At 42.5% G+C, this 15222-nt stretch overlaps 1 protein-coding gene across 1 annotated transcript in view; it reads left to right on the top strand.

Moving 5' to 3' along the window:
• Dock7 (dedicator of cytokinesis 7) overlaps positions 1 to 15222 on the top strand; it is a 182077-nt gene that overhangs the window by 143150 nt on the left and 23705 nt on the right. The window contains exons 34-40 of the mRNA XM_051164576.1: positions 1842 to 1938; positions 4969 to 5065; positions 7023 to 7157; positions 8177 to 8329; positions 13065 to 13223; positions 13704 to 13804; positions 15021 to 15213. Of these exons, the coding sequence (XP_051020533.1) occupies positions 1842 to 1938; positions 4969 to 5065; positions 7023 to 7157; positions 8177 to 8329; positions 13065 to 13223; positions 13704 to 13804; positions 15021 to 15213 (935 nt within the window). The remainder of the gene's footprint in view (positions 1 to 1841; positions 1939 to 4968; positions 5066 to 7022; positions 7158 to 8176; positions 8330 to 13064; positions 13224 to 13703; positions 13805 to 15020; positions 15214 to 15222) is intronic.

Raw genomic sequence — 15222 nt, 5'->3', positions numbered from 1 at the left:
AGCCTCAGTAGTTAAGAACTCATGTGTTGTTGCAGAGGACCCAAACTCCGGTCTCAGCACGCATGTCAGCAGGTGGCTTACAGCCCCTGTAATTTCAGTTCCCAGGGAATCCGTTGTCTCAGACCTCCATGGGCACCTGCATACAGACAGACACGTAATTAAAATAATGATAATAAATCTAGAAAAAAATTCAAAGTTAAAAGTTCAGAAAGGAAAGAAAAAAAAAAACAAGGAAAGGGTAGAGATTTGTCTGTCATTATATAAAATTATGTTTCTTAGTATTTTTAAATTCCTATGTGAACTCTGAACTTCCACCTTCTCTGTTCTTCCACCTTCTTACAGTTCCAGGCCTTACTGTTTTCAAAAGTGGAGTCTTCATTACCGAGTTAGAAGCGTGAAATCTGATTCCGATGCATGCTTCTGTATTTCTCCACTGTCTTGGTGCTTTCTCCACTCAGACACATTTTTGTGCCTGTCTCTTTAAAACGACCCTTGCCATCCAATCTGCCTTCAAGCTTAAAGCCCTAGAGGAAGAGAAGTGCCCCTCCCCCACTTTTCCTATAGAACTGGGAAGTGGACCAAAGAAGCAATTGTAGAGGATACAAGTTTAGACCTCAGCATTTATGCCAGGCAGCTCAGCCTCCTGCAGCCTCACCTCCAGGGTGTCCATTCCCTCTTCTGACCCGCATGGGGATCTCACCCTCCCTCCCTCTCTTCCCCTTCCCCCTCTCTCACAGAAACTCTTTAAAAAAAGAAATTGATCTTATTCTGCTACAGTTTTTTAAGTGTGTGTGTGTGTGTGTGTGTGTGTGTGTGTGGTGTGTTGGCTGTATATGTATGTGCATTGCATGCATGTGTGGAGGCCTAAGGTTGATGTGCGAATCTTCTTCAATCATTCCTCCCTATTCTTTGAGGCAATGTCTTTTAGTTAACCCAAAGTGCTCCCATATGCCCATCTTGCTGGCCATCCTGCTTTGAGAGTCCACTGACTCTGCTTCCCAAGGCTAAAACTGCAAGCAGGCTACCACATCTGCCTTGCACGTGTGTGGGTTGTAGGAATCTGAATTCCTATACTTTTGCTTGCGTGGCAAACACTTGAGTCACGGAGCCGTCTTCCAGGCCCCTGTTGTGCTTCCTTATGGACACAGGTTTATTATGTACTCAGCATATTCCAGATGCTTTGTTATTAAATGCTGACAAAATGGATGCCACTTGTGTCAAGTAGCATGTTCTTATATAAGTAAATACTATGGAGCCCAGTATTACATCTGTAATTCCAGCTCTTGGCAGACTGAGACAGGAGGATTATGTTAAATTCATGGCCTGCTTTGGCTACATAGTATATTCCAGGCCAGCCTGGGCTACAGAGTGAGACCCTGTCTCATTAAAATTAATAATCAATGTTAGGAACACAAGTAAAGCAGATACTTAGGCAAGGATGTCTTAGAGGGTGGGGGAGGCTCCTGAGGAGAAAGAGGAGGAGGAGGAGGTGAGACGCTCAGAGGGCCCGTGCCCACAGGGAGAGCAGGGGAGTAGAATGACTAAACACCAAGGGAACAGGGCTGTCCACTTGCCTTATAGCAAGACCCATTCACAGCCTTTCTTTGCTTATTTAAAAGGATGGGGGTGGGGTGTTCTCCAAGAAATATCCTATACAGAAAATATTTTCTCCTTAGTTATTGTGAAAATGCTTAAGTAAAAATTACAACTGCCCAGCTCTTCTCCTTGTACTGAAAGAAGTGGCTGTTTATAAAATTAAGGGCACCCACTATTTCTTGTATGTTTTCAAATATGTGTATATGTGGTCCAACTGAAATACCATTTTGGAATTGGTTTGACAGAGCGGAGCCCATCTGGAAGTGCCTTTGGGAGCCAAGAGAACCTGCGGTGGAGAAAGGATATGACACACTGGCGTCAGAACACTGAGAAGCTGGATAAGTAATGAGACTCCTAGTGTGTTAGTTAGTGGGCTGCCTGGACCCTAAACACAAGGCCATTCACTGTCCTAGTGTGTTAGTGGGCTGCCTGGACCCTAAACACAACACCACTCACTGTCCTAGTGTGTTAGTGGGCTGCCTAGACCCTAAACACAAGACCATTCACTGTCCTAGTGTGTTAGTGGGCTGCCTAGAGCCTAAACACAACACCATTCACTGTCCTAGTGTGTTAGTGGGCTGCCTAGACCCTAAACACAACACCATTCACTGTCCTAGTGTGTTAGTGGGCTGCCTAGACCCTAAACACAACGCCATTCACTGTCCTAGTGTGTTAGTGGGCTGCCTACACCCTAAACACAACACCATTCACTGTCCTAGTGTGTTAGTGGGCTGCCTAGATCCTAAACACAAGGCCATTCACTGTCCTAGTGTGTTAGTGGGCTGCCTAGACCCTAAATACAACGCCATTCACTGTCCTAGTGTGTTCGTGGGCTGCCTAGACCCTAAACACAAGGCCATTCACTGTCCTAGTGTGTTAGTGGGCTGCCTGGACCCTAAACACAACACCACTCACTGTCCTAGTGTGTTAGTGGGCTGCCTAGACCCTAAACACAAGACCATTCACTGTCCTAGTGTGTTAGTGGGCTGCCTGGACCCTAAACACAACACCATTCACTGTCCTAGTGTGTTAGTGGGCTGCCTGGACCCTAAACACAACACCACTCACTGTCCTAGTGTGTTAGTGGGCTGCCTAGACCCTAAACACAAGACCATTCACTGTCCTAGTGTGTTAGTGGGCTGCCTACACCCTAAACACAACACCATTCACTGTCCTAGTGTGTTAGTGGGCTGCCTACACCCTAAACACAACACCATTCACTGTCCTAGTGTGTTAGTGGGCTGCCTAGAGCCTAAACACAACACCATTCACTGTCCTAGTGTGTTAGTGGGCTGCCTAGAGCCTAAACACAACACCATTCACTGTCCTAGTGTGTTAGTGGGCTGCCTACACCCTAAACACAACACCATTCACTGTCCTAGTGTGTTAGTGGGCTGCCTAGAGCCTAAACACAACACCATTCACTGTCCTAGTGTGTTAATGGGCTGCCTAGAGCCTAAACACAACACCATTCACTGTCCTAGTGTGTTAGTGGGCTGCCTAGACCCTAAACACAACGCCATTCACTGTCCTAGTGTTAGTGGGCTGCCTAGACCTAAACACAACACCATTCACTGTCCTAGTGTGTTAGTGGGCTGCCTAGAGCCTAAACACAACACCATTCACTGTCCTAGTGTGTTAGTGGGCTGCCTAGAGCCTAAACACAACACCATTCACTGTCCTAGTGTTTAGTGGGCTGCCTAGACCTAAACACAAGCCATTCACTGTCCTAGTGTGTTAGTGGGCTGCCTAGACCCTAAACACAACCCATTCACTGTCCTAGTGTGTTAGTGGGCTGCCTACCCTAAACACAACACCATTCACTGTCCTAGTGTGTTAGTGGGCTGCCTAGACCCTAAACACAACACCATTCACTGTCCTAGTGTGTTAGTGGGCTGCCTAGACCCTAAACACAAGGCCATTCACTGTCCTAGTGTGTTAGTGGGCTGCCTGGACCCTAAACACAAGGCCATTCACTGTCCTAGTGTTATTTTTTATTAGGTGTGCCTATCTTAAAAGATAAGTATTTATGTTTGGTTTTTAAGTTTTAAATTAAAAACTACAGGGCTGGAGAGATTGCTCAGAGGTTAAGAGCACTGGCTGCTCTTCCTAAGGTCCTGAGTTCAATTCCCAGCAACCACTTGGTGGCTCATAACCATCTATACTGAGATCTGGTGCCCTCTTCTGGCTTACAGGTGTACATGCAGACAGAACACTGTATACATAATAAATAAATCTTTAAAAAAAAAAAAACTTCATGAAGCCAGGCTTGATGGCACAAGCCTTTAATCCCAGCACTCGGGAGGCAGAGGCAGGCAGATCGCTGTGAGTTCAAGGCCAGCCTGATCTACAAAGCAAGTCCAGGACAGTCAAGGATACACAGAGAAACCCTGTGTCAAAAAAAAAAAAAAGAAAAAGAAAAAGAAAAAAAGAAACCTACAATGGGAAAATATTTTATATATTACAGTAAAATATATTGCATGTTTAAAAACTCATTTATAAATAAATAAAGCAAGCACATTTACCCAACTAATCCTCCATGGAAAATGCATTTGGCAACTGATTATAGCATCATATTGTTTTATTTTGCTTTCCCCTCCCTTATTGAGTTTTAATTGGCAAGAAATGTATTTACACTATACAGTGTGAGTTTTAATATATATACACAATTGTGTAATGATTATAGTCAAGTTTGTTAACAGTATTTATTGCCTTTTTAATGTTTTGTAATGTTATGATTCCATCCAGTCTTGTTTAAGAGTTAAATTACCTTCTGAGAATATTTGCATGAGTAGCTAAGAGGAAATTAGACAAAATATTAGAAAAATCGAGTGCTTTTATTGTTGTTAATACTTACATTAAGAATGTTTGAGATCTAGGATGAGTACTCAACTTCCAGACTTTGTTTTACATACAGCAGTCCTAAGTACAGGTAAACATAGCACCACCTAGCATCTGCACCTGTGGCTAAAAGGCAGAGCTGAAAGGCGGAGCAAATATGCATGCCCTTAGTGGCACTTTGTGCCTTCGTTGGGGACAGATGCTTATGTTTCTGGGCATGGTGTCACTAGGGAGGCAGAGGCAGGTGAATCTCTGAATTGGAGGCCAGTCAGGGCTGTACACTGAGTACCTGTCTCAAGACCAAAAATAAAGAAAGAAAGAAAATGTGCATATTACATGTTACTATACAGTCAGCAAGATGCAGGAAAACAGAACATTTTAATGTATGAAATACTGTATTCCTCTTACTTTTTTGTAAGTTTTTGTTTAAACAAATGCTAATAGTGTCAAGCTTTTGTTTTAATGGCTGTCATTTCTTACTTCAGGCTTTTTTGAAAGATGAGTAAAATTTCTTACAATGTGCTGTCTTAGGTCCAGAGCAGAGATAGAACACGAGGCCCTGATTGATGGGAACCTGGCTACTGAAGCAAACCTCATCATCCTAGACACCTTAGAGATCGTCGTCCAGGTAAGGGCGGGCCAGAGGAGCCCAAGTCAGACTCGGCAGGTGGCGTTGGAAAGTCAGTTTGAACCATATAATCATGCCCAGGCATCCGTAGCTGACATGTAGTTCCAAGTAGTTGGTGATTCTCTAACTATAAATTCTATTCCAGCCAGATATGGTGGCGCATGGCTGTAATCCCAGCACTAGGCAGGCAGAGGCAGGTGGATCGCTGTGAGTTCAAGGACAGCCAAGGCTACAAAGAGAGACCCTCTTAAAAAAACAAAATAAATAAATACATAAATTTCTGTTTCTTCCCACAGTTTTCAAATGTTTATTCTTTTGACAATACTTATAAAAATCTACATTTGTTTGTCATATTAAATGCACTGTGTATTTATAATATGGTGTCCTGCTGAAATATATTTAACATGCAATATAGAGCTAATCTGGGTTTATTCTACATGTTCTTATGTTAAGCAGTGGTTTAGGGTTCTTACGTGTAGTTGCCTTATTGGGTTGTTTTACATAGATGTAAACTGCTTGGTCAGTAGGCTTCTAGACAGTGTTACCTCGGTGGTAAAGGAGCCATTTATGACGTTTTTCAGGCAATGTCCTAAGCACTTCACAAGTGTTAACCTACTTGGTCTTTACAAGGAAGAAGCAATTGAAAGTATCATTGTCCTCATCTTGTGGATAACAGTAGTAGTCACAGATGTTTAAGCAGTGTCCCATGATCACAGGAAGTCAGTAGAAGAGCCAGGATGTGAGTCCAGTTGTCTTAGTAAATGCCTCTCACCTGTCTCTGCCGTTCCCTTCTGCTACCGTCACTGTGTCAGATTCCTAACTCAGTGCTGTTATAATGTCTGTCTGGTTCATGATGCTCTGTATTCTCTTTGTAGTCTCTTCTTCCACTTCCTTGAGATTATTTTTCTTATATTTTACTGGCTGTTACCCTGACTGAAAATCTAAACATATAAAATCTGCAGTATTTCTTGGTACCGGAGAGAAATCTCAGCATTAAGAGTGCATAGTGTGTTCTTAGTGTGCAATTGTGAAAACCACAGATCAGATTCCGGCACCTACATAACAAGTCTGGCATTTAGCGCATACCTGTAACTCCAGTTGCAAAGGGCAGGAAGACAGGAAGATACAAGGCCAAGGTTCAGAGAGACCCTGCCTCAAAGGAATAGTCAGTTGTGTAGAAGACGTTGAGCACCTCCTTCTGGCCTGCATACACATGCACGAAACCATGCAGACAGGCACACAGTGTGACAAGTAAATAATAGTTTTTAAGAGTGTGACTGTCTTGACTGCTTAGTGACAAAAAAGGGGAGTTCTTCAGACTCTAATGGGCTTTATATTTTGACACTCTATTGTTTAGACTAGGTCTAATCTACGAGGGAAAGTAGTATGAAAAGAAATAGCATTTCTAAAGTAGATTATACAAGGTGCTGGCTCAGGGTTCACCCTCACTACACTACATTTGACTGGGTAGAGGAGCACTTGTATTTCTGAGGGCGTGCCTCATGGAGACAATTTTTCTTTAGATCACATTTCTTTTTAGCTTAGTTTCTAGTTCCCAAACAGAAGCCAGGATTCCTGTTCCTAAAGGAAGAAAGATAGAAAATGATTTTTGATATGTAACGAATATTACCTGCCATGGGCACTTACTCTAGGTTTTTTTTTAGCTTTAATTTCTTCAGGCATTTCAAGGCAGACATCTAAGTTAATTTACACTTTTTCCTAGAACATACTTAATGTTTTCTTGCACTACGTCAGTGCTCCCTTCCCCGCATCCACCTTAAAATCTCTGGCCTTTTCACTCCTTTTCTTCTGTCCACTGCTTGGCGTCTGTTCTTGAAGTCCTCCTGGCTTTTATCATTTTCCTCTCTCATAAATGTTTGCATTTTCATACATATTTTACTTACCTAGCCACATTATAGATACATGTCTATTTTATGTATTTATCTTTCAATTGCAGACTGTTGCTGTAACAGAATCCAAAGAGAGCATTCTGGGTGGGGTGCTGAAAGTGCTGCTACAGAGCATGGCCTGCAACCAAAGTGCAGTGTATCTGCAACACTGCTTTGCCACGCAGAGGGCCCTCGTCTCAAAGGTGGGTTACTTTGCACCTGTGGTCTAATGTGACATCAGTTTCTTCTCTAGCACTGTCCAAGTTCATTTGGCACACTCATTGGTCAATACTTTATAAATTAATTTTAAAGGCTTAATACGCTTTCTTCTCTGTCTCTGCTTCTGTCTTCAGATCCTGTCTTGATCTGAATTACTGCTAATCAGTTTCTTGTCTAAAAATCACTTTGTTTTGAGAAGAGCCTGGACTCAGTAGCAGAGAAGTGTGGGCTCTTCTCTTTAGTTTTACCTTGTTCCGTCTGGGTTTTGTGCTGCTGGAAACTGAGGCTAGGTCCTTGCACATGTGGTGCAAGCGCTGTTCCACAAAGCTCTATCACCCACCCATGTATCTTTCTCTTCAACTCATGTCTTTTAAGAGTTAAGTGGAAGCCAGGCATGGTAGAGCACACCTTTAATGCCAGCCCTCCAGAGGCAGAGGCAGGTGGATCTCTGACTTCGAGGCCAGCCTGATCTACAAAATGAGTACAGGACAGCCAAGGCTGCACAGAGAAACCCTGTCTCAGGAAAAAAAAAAAAAACAACAACAAAAAAGAGTTAAATGTATAGACAGTTCTACCCTTGCTGTGTAAAGGTGGCTCTGTGCTCTGCTGCCTCAGAGGTCAACTTTCTGTTTTTTCCCCTTCCCTTTCTGTATTTGTACACTTGTGTTTATTTGTTTATGTTGAGCTCTTACATGTTGCTACTGTTTTTCATGAAACCCTACTAAAACCTTATAACAATTTATATAGATAATATTATTTTTCCTCCTGCATGTAAAACTGAAATTTGCCCGGTGTCATACCACTACCTAACAAGTGACGTCACCAGTATTCTAGCCCTGTCTGTCTGGCTCTGGTCTCCGCTGTTGATCTTAACTAATATTGTCTCTTAGCTATTCTTTTTAATTTCTAGTCTAATCTATCAGATTTCCAAGTCGGGCTATGTTAACATATTTCTATCTGTTTTTTGTTTGTTTGGTTTGGTTTGGTTTGGTTTGGTTTACAGTTTCCTGAGCTCTTGTTTGAGGAGGAGACAGAGCAGTGTGCAGATCTGTGCCTCCGACTTCTCCGACACTGCAGCAGCAGCATCAGTACAATCCGGTCACACGCCAGTGCCTCCCTGTACCTTCTCATGAGGCAGAACTTTGAGATCGGGAATGTAAGTGTCTGCCCTGAAAATTGTTGGGTACATAATGAAATATAGTTCTAATAGTCAGTATTAAGAAATTACAATGTCTTTATTTCTCATCTTATGTCTTACAAAAGTACATATATGTACGTGTGCATGCGTGGTGTGTATGTGGGGGGGTGCGTGCATGCATGTGGTGTGTGTGTACATGCATGTGGTGTGTGGGTGTGGGTGTGTGGGTGCATGCATGTAGTGTGTGGGTGAGTACATGTATGTGGGGGTGGGGGGGGCTGTGCGTGTGTATGTGTGTGTGTGTGTGCGCGCACGTGTGTGTGTATGCGTGTGGTGTGTTTGCTAGTACAAACTCACACTGTTCTATTTCTTTTGGTTTTCATAACCCGGAACAAAAGAGTCTAGTTACTTCATAAATTGCATTTAGTTTTTTAAAGTCCCTAAAGCTTGACTACACATGGGATTTCTTGATATATATTTTTTTCCTATTCAGGAAAATAAAGAATGTCTAGTCTATATCGGGTAGTGCCTCTAAATAGAAATTGGTGATTTAAAACTTGCAGTGATGCTTGCATTGTTCATCACTGCTACCTTCTTAGTTCCCACTCAGGGTGTAACACATTGGCTCCCTTGAACACTTGGATTTTATCATTCACACTGTGGGAGCCACTGGCATATTATAAAGAAATGAGTGGCGTGCGTTTAGCATCTTAATACTACACAAAAGATGGAGTGCAAGGCTGAGAAACTGTCAGATGATTAACCAGGAAGTGATTACAGCAACTCAGGGCAGAAATGGGAGGCCGCTGACAGACGTATCAGTGTTAGGAATGAGAACTGACAGTTTGGAGGGCAGCAGGGACTGCGTTAGGTTCATCCTGTGGAGAGTCAGGGAAGGGTGAGCGTGGGTGGAGAAGGTCAGAGGGAAACAGGTACGTTGGTTACACCAACTGCAGGTTGTCCTTGCTGCGTCCAGACGGAGCTATTAGTAAGACAGGGTGGCCCTGAGCTCTGCAGACCAGTGTGAGCTGACGGTAAGCACGTGTCAGCTGAAGGAAGTGCTCACTGAAGCCATTTAGTGCTAGCCAAGTGTGAACAGGTTTTTTTTGTTTTGTTTTGGGTTTTTTTTTTTTTTTTTTTTTTTTTTTTTTTTTAAGAAAATAGGGAACATTGGTGTTTTAGTTTCTTTTCCTGTTGTGGTAAAAACCCTGACAGGAAAGCCTGAAGGGGAACAGGTTTGTTTTCACTCATAGTTCAAGGTGCAACTCATCGTGGAGGAAAGTTGAGGCAGCAAGAGCGAAGCAGCTGGTCGCGTCACCTCGCGGTGGGGAAGCAGACGGGATGAAGGCAGGCCACTGCTCAGCTCTGTCTCCATTTGTGAAGTCCAGGGTCCTCTGCCCAGGGACAGGCTAACCGACAACTGAAATGAGCCTTCCCACATCAGTGTAGTAGTCAAGAGAATCCTTTGCAGACATTCTCAGAAGCTTAGATTAGCAAGACAGTCCCTCACAGATAAGGCTCATCTCCTGTGTGATTCTAGAGTTTATCAAGATAACACTGACCATCACAGTTTGTATCTGAAGTAGATAACAAAGGAATAAAGAAGATAAAAAGAAGTAGGGAAAGAGTGAGATGATCTGGGAATGTACCAAATACCTTCTTGTGCTGAGGCCCTAAGTTTGGTCCCTGGCGCTACAAAACACAAAGAATGAGAATCTATACAAAGCAGCACCACTGAAGATAAAGCAAGGTTCCAAGGGGAAGTGGCTGGAGCTGTGGATACACAGAAGTGTAAGTAGAAAATGTCAAAAAAAAAAAAAAAAAAAAAAGATGTAAGTTTTAAGGATGGTTTCATACTAGGGAATAATGGAGCAGCAATGATTTTATACTGTGAAAAAAAGATTTCACCATAACGGCGTGTGCTACAGTGTTCTCTGTGCATGGGATGTCTTAGCAAACTTCTCCTCAGCATGGACTCGTGAAGTAAGCTGGTGCTAACCACTCCACTTGGGCTGTGGGTCTGGTAGCCAGAGCTTAGCTTAGTGATAAGAGTCCATACTTGGCACACCTGAAGTGCTGTGCTGAAGAGTTCTGTGATGTCAGTATCTCTGATTTCTCTGTCAAAAGCCGTAGGTGTGTTCATAAGTGTGTAGGGTTATGTCTGAGTCTTTGATTTAATTCCGTTGATCAGTGGGTCTTTCTTATGCCAATAGCATGCCGCTTTTGTTATGACAGCTCTGTCGTGCAATGTGAGGTCAGAGGTGGTGATGCCTCTAGCAGTTCTTTATCCTTAAGAGTGTTTTAGCTATCCTGGGCTTTTTGTGTTTCTATATGCAGCTGAAAATTGTCCTTTCAGTTTCTGTTGAAGAAATTGTGTTGGGATTTTGTTGGTGATGCCTTATATTTCATTTGGCTAAGAGTTTATTAATCTTACTGATTTTCTCAAAGAACCAGCTCTATGCCGTTGACTCTTTGTATATGTTTTATTGATTTCAGTCCTGAGTCTGGTTCTCCCTTGCCATCTCCTCTTGGGTGTGATTTTCTCTTTCTGCTCTACAGCTTTTAGATGTGCTGTGAAGTTATTAATATATTTTCCATTTTTATTAGACACTTAGTACTATGAACTTGCTTCTTAGAACTGCCTTTATTGTGTCTCATATGTCTGGATATGTTGTGCTTTCGTTTTCATTCAATTCTAAAAAGCTTTTAATTTCTTTCTTGGCCCATTATTCATTCAGTGGTAAACTGTTTGGTTCCCATGAGTTTGTAAGCTTTCTGATGTTCCTGTTGCTGGTGGCATCCAGCTTTAATCTGTGGTGGGCAGATAGGGTGCAGAGTGTTGTTTTGATCTACTGAGGCTTGCTTTGTGTACAAGTGTGTGGCCATTTTTGGAGGAAGTTCCATGAGGTGCTGAGAAGAAGTTATATTTTTGTGTGTTTAGGTGAAACTACCTATAAATGTCTATTAGATCTATTTGGTTTATGATGTCAGCTCCAGCACTTTATGTTTAGTTTTTGTCTGGATGACCAATCTATTGGTTAGAGTAGGGTACTAAAGTCTCCCAGTGTTGGTGTGTGAGGCTGACAGGGGTCTTTGCTGTGGTAGTTCTCTTTTATGAACTTGGGTGCCCTTGTGTTTGGCTCATATATGTTTATAAATGCAATACACTCTTTATTTTTAAGATTTATTTATTATTATGTATACAATATTCTGCCTGCCCACCAGAAGAGGGCACCAGATCTCTATAGATGGTTGTGAGCCACCATGTGGTTGCTGGGAATTGAACTCAGGACCTCTGGAAGAGCAATCAGTGCTCTTGTCCTCTGAGCCATCTCTCCAGCCCCTTCTTCTATGATTTTGTTGAACATATTTTCTATACCTTTGACCTGGGTTTCTTCTCCTTTCTCTATTCCTATTGTTCTTAGACTTGGTTTTTTTCATAGTTTGCTAGATGTTCTGGATGCTTTGTTCCAGGGCAATTGTTTGGAGTTTTTTGTTTGGGGATTTAACATTTTCTTTGACCGAGGTATCCATTTCTTTTATCTTATCTTCAATGATTGAGATTCTTTTCTCTCTCATTTCTTATATCCTGTTGGTGAGACTTGCCTCTGAGTTTCCTATTTGAGATCCTAAATTTTTCATTTCTAATTTTACCCCAGTTTACCCCTACTTTTCATGTACTGAACTGTTTTCTTCACTTTATTCCACTGTAGATTTCGTTGGTGGGTTCATATCCTCTTTAAGGCCCTTGCGTATGTTCATAATAGCTATTTTGAAGTCTTTGTCTTGAGATTCAGCTGTGTTGGAATACCTGGGGCATGCTATGGTAGGGCTCGTGGGCTCTACCGAAGACACACTGCCCTGCATCTTCCTGGCTGTTGTTGTTTGTCTTTATGCTGCTGTCAGGCATCTGGGTTTGCGATGATTGTCATTTTAGGTCTGGCTGTCTGGTCTTATCTTCATTGGGTGGGTTTTCTGTTCCTTGGTTTCTGTTGCCCTCTTTGGCTCTTAGGACTGTGGTGCCTGTGTGCTGCCTGGCAGTGGGTACTTCTGAGTCCATCGTGTGGTTCTGAGGTAGAACTTGTTTCCAGATACTGGGGCTGACACAGGAATGTGGATGGTGAGGATGGTGGGGGTGCTGAGACGGTTCATAGGAGGGGAGAAAGCAAGGCTGCCTCGAGGATTGGGTTCCTGGCAGATCTGACTTTCTGGCCACCAGTGGGCTTCTAGGGAGAGAGTGTGTGGTGTTGGAGGCTGAGACAGATGGATGGGCTGAGGAGGAAGGAAGTACTCAGTTCCCTGGGACAACAGGAGGGAGAGGCTGCTACAAAGCTAGGATAAGACTAGGAAGTTGGAATTGGTGGGTGGAAAGGAGAGTGAAAATCACTTAACTGATCAGACCCCTTTGCCAGTGTGACCAACGGGTTCCCAGGACAGACTGTCTCGGGTGATGGCGGTGTGAGACAAGGGCTAAGGTATATGAGGAAGGAAGAATCTGCTTAGTGCCCTGGAGTCCATTATGCCCTTTTTAAAATTAGATATATTTCGTTACTTTAAAAAAACACTTTCAGAATTGTATTTTTTTACCAAATATATGATTTTGTTATATTTGCAGTATTGGGATCAAGCCAAGGACCTCACACAAGCTAAGCAAGCACCCACCACTGCCACAGCCCCAGCCCTCTCCTATTACAAGGAAACAAAGTGCATTTTATTTTAACTGTCCTAAATACTGACCATTTTTCTTTCACAGAACTTTGCCAGAGTGAAAATGCAAGTAACAATGTCACTGTCCTCTTTGGTGGGTACATCTCAGAATTTTAATGAAGAATTCTTAAGGCGTTCTCTGAAAACTATTTTGACATATGCTGAAGAAGATCTAGAATTGAGGGAAACAACATTTCCTGATCAGGTGAGAAAAGCTCCTATCTAAATTATTAATTGTAGTAAAACTATTGAATAGGAACTTTCCAGATTGGTAGATAGTGAGTTTTTCTGGAAGATTGTACATATTCTTTTCCACACGTTACCCAGAAAAGAGTGTCTCATAAAGCTGTCTTTGTGTGTATGCGCATGTATGTCCGTACATGTGACAGCCCAGGGTCAAGGTCAGTTGTCATTCCTCCATCATTCCCCCACCTCTCTCCCCGAACCTGGAGCTTACTAGTTTGCCTAGGGTGCTGACAATGAGGCCCAAGTATCCTCATCTCTGCCTTCCCCTGTGCTGAAGTTATATGGATGTGCCAACCACGACACCTGGCCTGTGGGTGCTCAGGGCAAACTCAGGTCCTCACGCTCCAACAGAGTCTATTCCAAGTGAACCATCTCCACAGCCCCTGTTTTGAAATAGTGACTGAATGACAGAAAAATTTTATATGATTCTCTACTACAGGTCCAAGATTTGGTTTTCAATCTCCATATGATCCTTTCTGACACTGTGAAAATGAAGGAACATCAGGAGGATCCCGAAATGCTGATCGATCTCATGTACAGGTAGCGTCATGGATTCTCTCACCGCTTGCATGATAGGGTTATGGTAACACCTGGGTAATATACAGAAATTACTAAAGTAGCTTTCTAAGATATATTAAAAGGTCAAATGAAACCTTACTGTTTATTTATGTGTTGTTGCCTACATGTATGTCTATGCACCATGTGGTGCCTAGTGTCTGCAGATGCTGAACTTTCTTGAGGCTACTTTTTCAAGTTTTCTGTCAGTGCTTTTAAACTGTTCAGTTTACACTGGAGAGATGGCTTAGCAGTTAAAAGCACCTGTGGCTCTTCCAGAGCATCCTGACTCAGTTTCCGGAACCCATGTGGCAGCTCAGACCCATCTACGACTGCAGTCCCACAGGTCCTGTCCCCTCTTCTGGTCTCCATGAGCACCAAGCACATTGTGGGGTGTACAGACATATGTGATAGCAAAACATCCATACACATAGATTAAAAGTTAAAAAATTAACTTCAGTTTGCTTGTGTGTTGTAGCTTTTACAGCACAAGGGATCAAAGGAAGAGCCTCAGAATACAGTGTGTTTATCCTTGTCAAAATAAATTTGGTATCCTAGATCTTGAACTTCTTAGAAAAGTCCTAAGCCCACATTTTAAATGTCCAAAGCAATCTTTAAAAAAAAAATAGCATGTAAATGTTTAATATACAAATTGTCATAATTTCAAATGTAGTTATGATTAAAGATAGTGTTTCTGGGTACAGATTTTGAGAAACTTATAATTCCCATTTTATCTTTATAGACACAGCAGCAAAACAGGGAGTTTTCTTTTTATATGGCCCTCTTCTTCACAGTTTTGCCATCATGAGACACAAATAAAACATTTATGCTCTTCAAATAAAGATGATGTGATGAAACTACCTTGTATATTTTCTAATTTTTCTTATATATTGATTTACTATATAAATTTATATGGCATTACAAACTATATCTCTTATGTATTTTCTAATTTAAATATGGTAGTTTCTTAGCAGCCAAGTGTTATGCAGGGTATCTCTTACTCCAACCCAAAATGATCGTGTCCATTTTAGGCACCACGGTGGCTATCCATACTTGATGACGTTTCCCAGACACTTAAACACCTCCTGTAGCAGGACGATACAATAGCAGGAAGTAGTCTAGGGAAAGTCTGAGCAGCTCTCTCAGCTCCCACCCATTTGGGAAAGCTGATGGTCACTGAGACTCACTTCCCTCTGATTAGGATTGCCAAGGGCTACCAGACCTCTCCTGACCTGCGGCTGACCTGGCTGCAGAACATGGCCGGCAAACACTCTGAACGAAGCAACCATGCTGAGGCTGCTCAGTGCCTGGTCCACTCAGCAGCTCTTGTCGCCGAGTACCTGAGCATGCTGGAAGACCGGAAGTATCTTCCTGTGGGGTGTGTGACGTTTCAGGTAGGAATC

The sequence above is a fragment of the Acomys russatus genome, chromosome 2 (genome assembly GCF_903995435.1).
Source record: "Acomys russatus chromosome 2, mAcoRus1.1, whole genome shotgun sequence".
NCBI lineage: Eukaryota > Metazoa > Chordata > Mammalia > Rodentia > Muridae > Acomys > Acomys russatus.
This window is presented reverse-complemented; position numbering and strand designations above follow the sequence as displayed.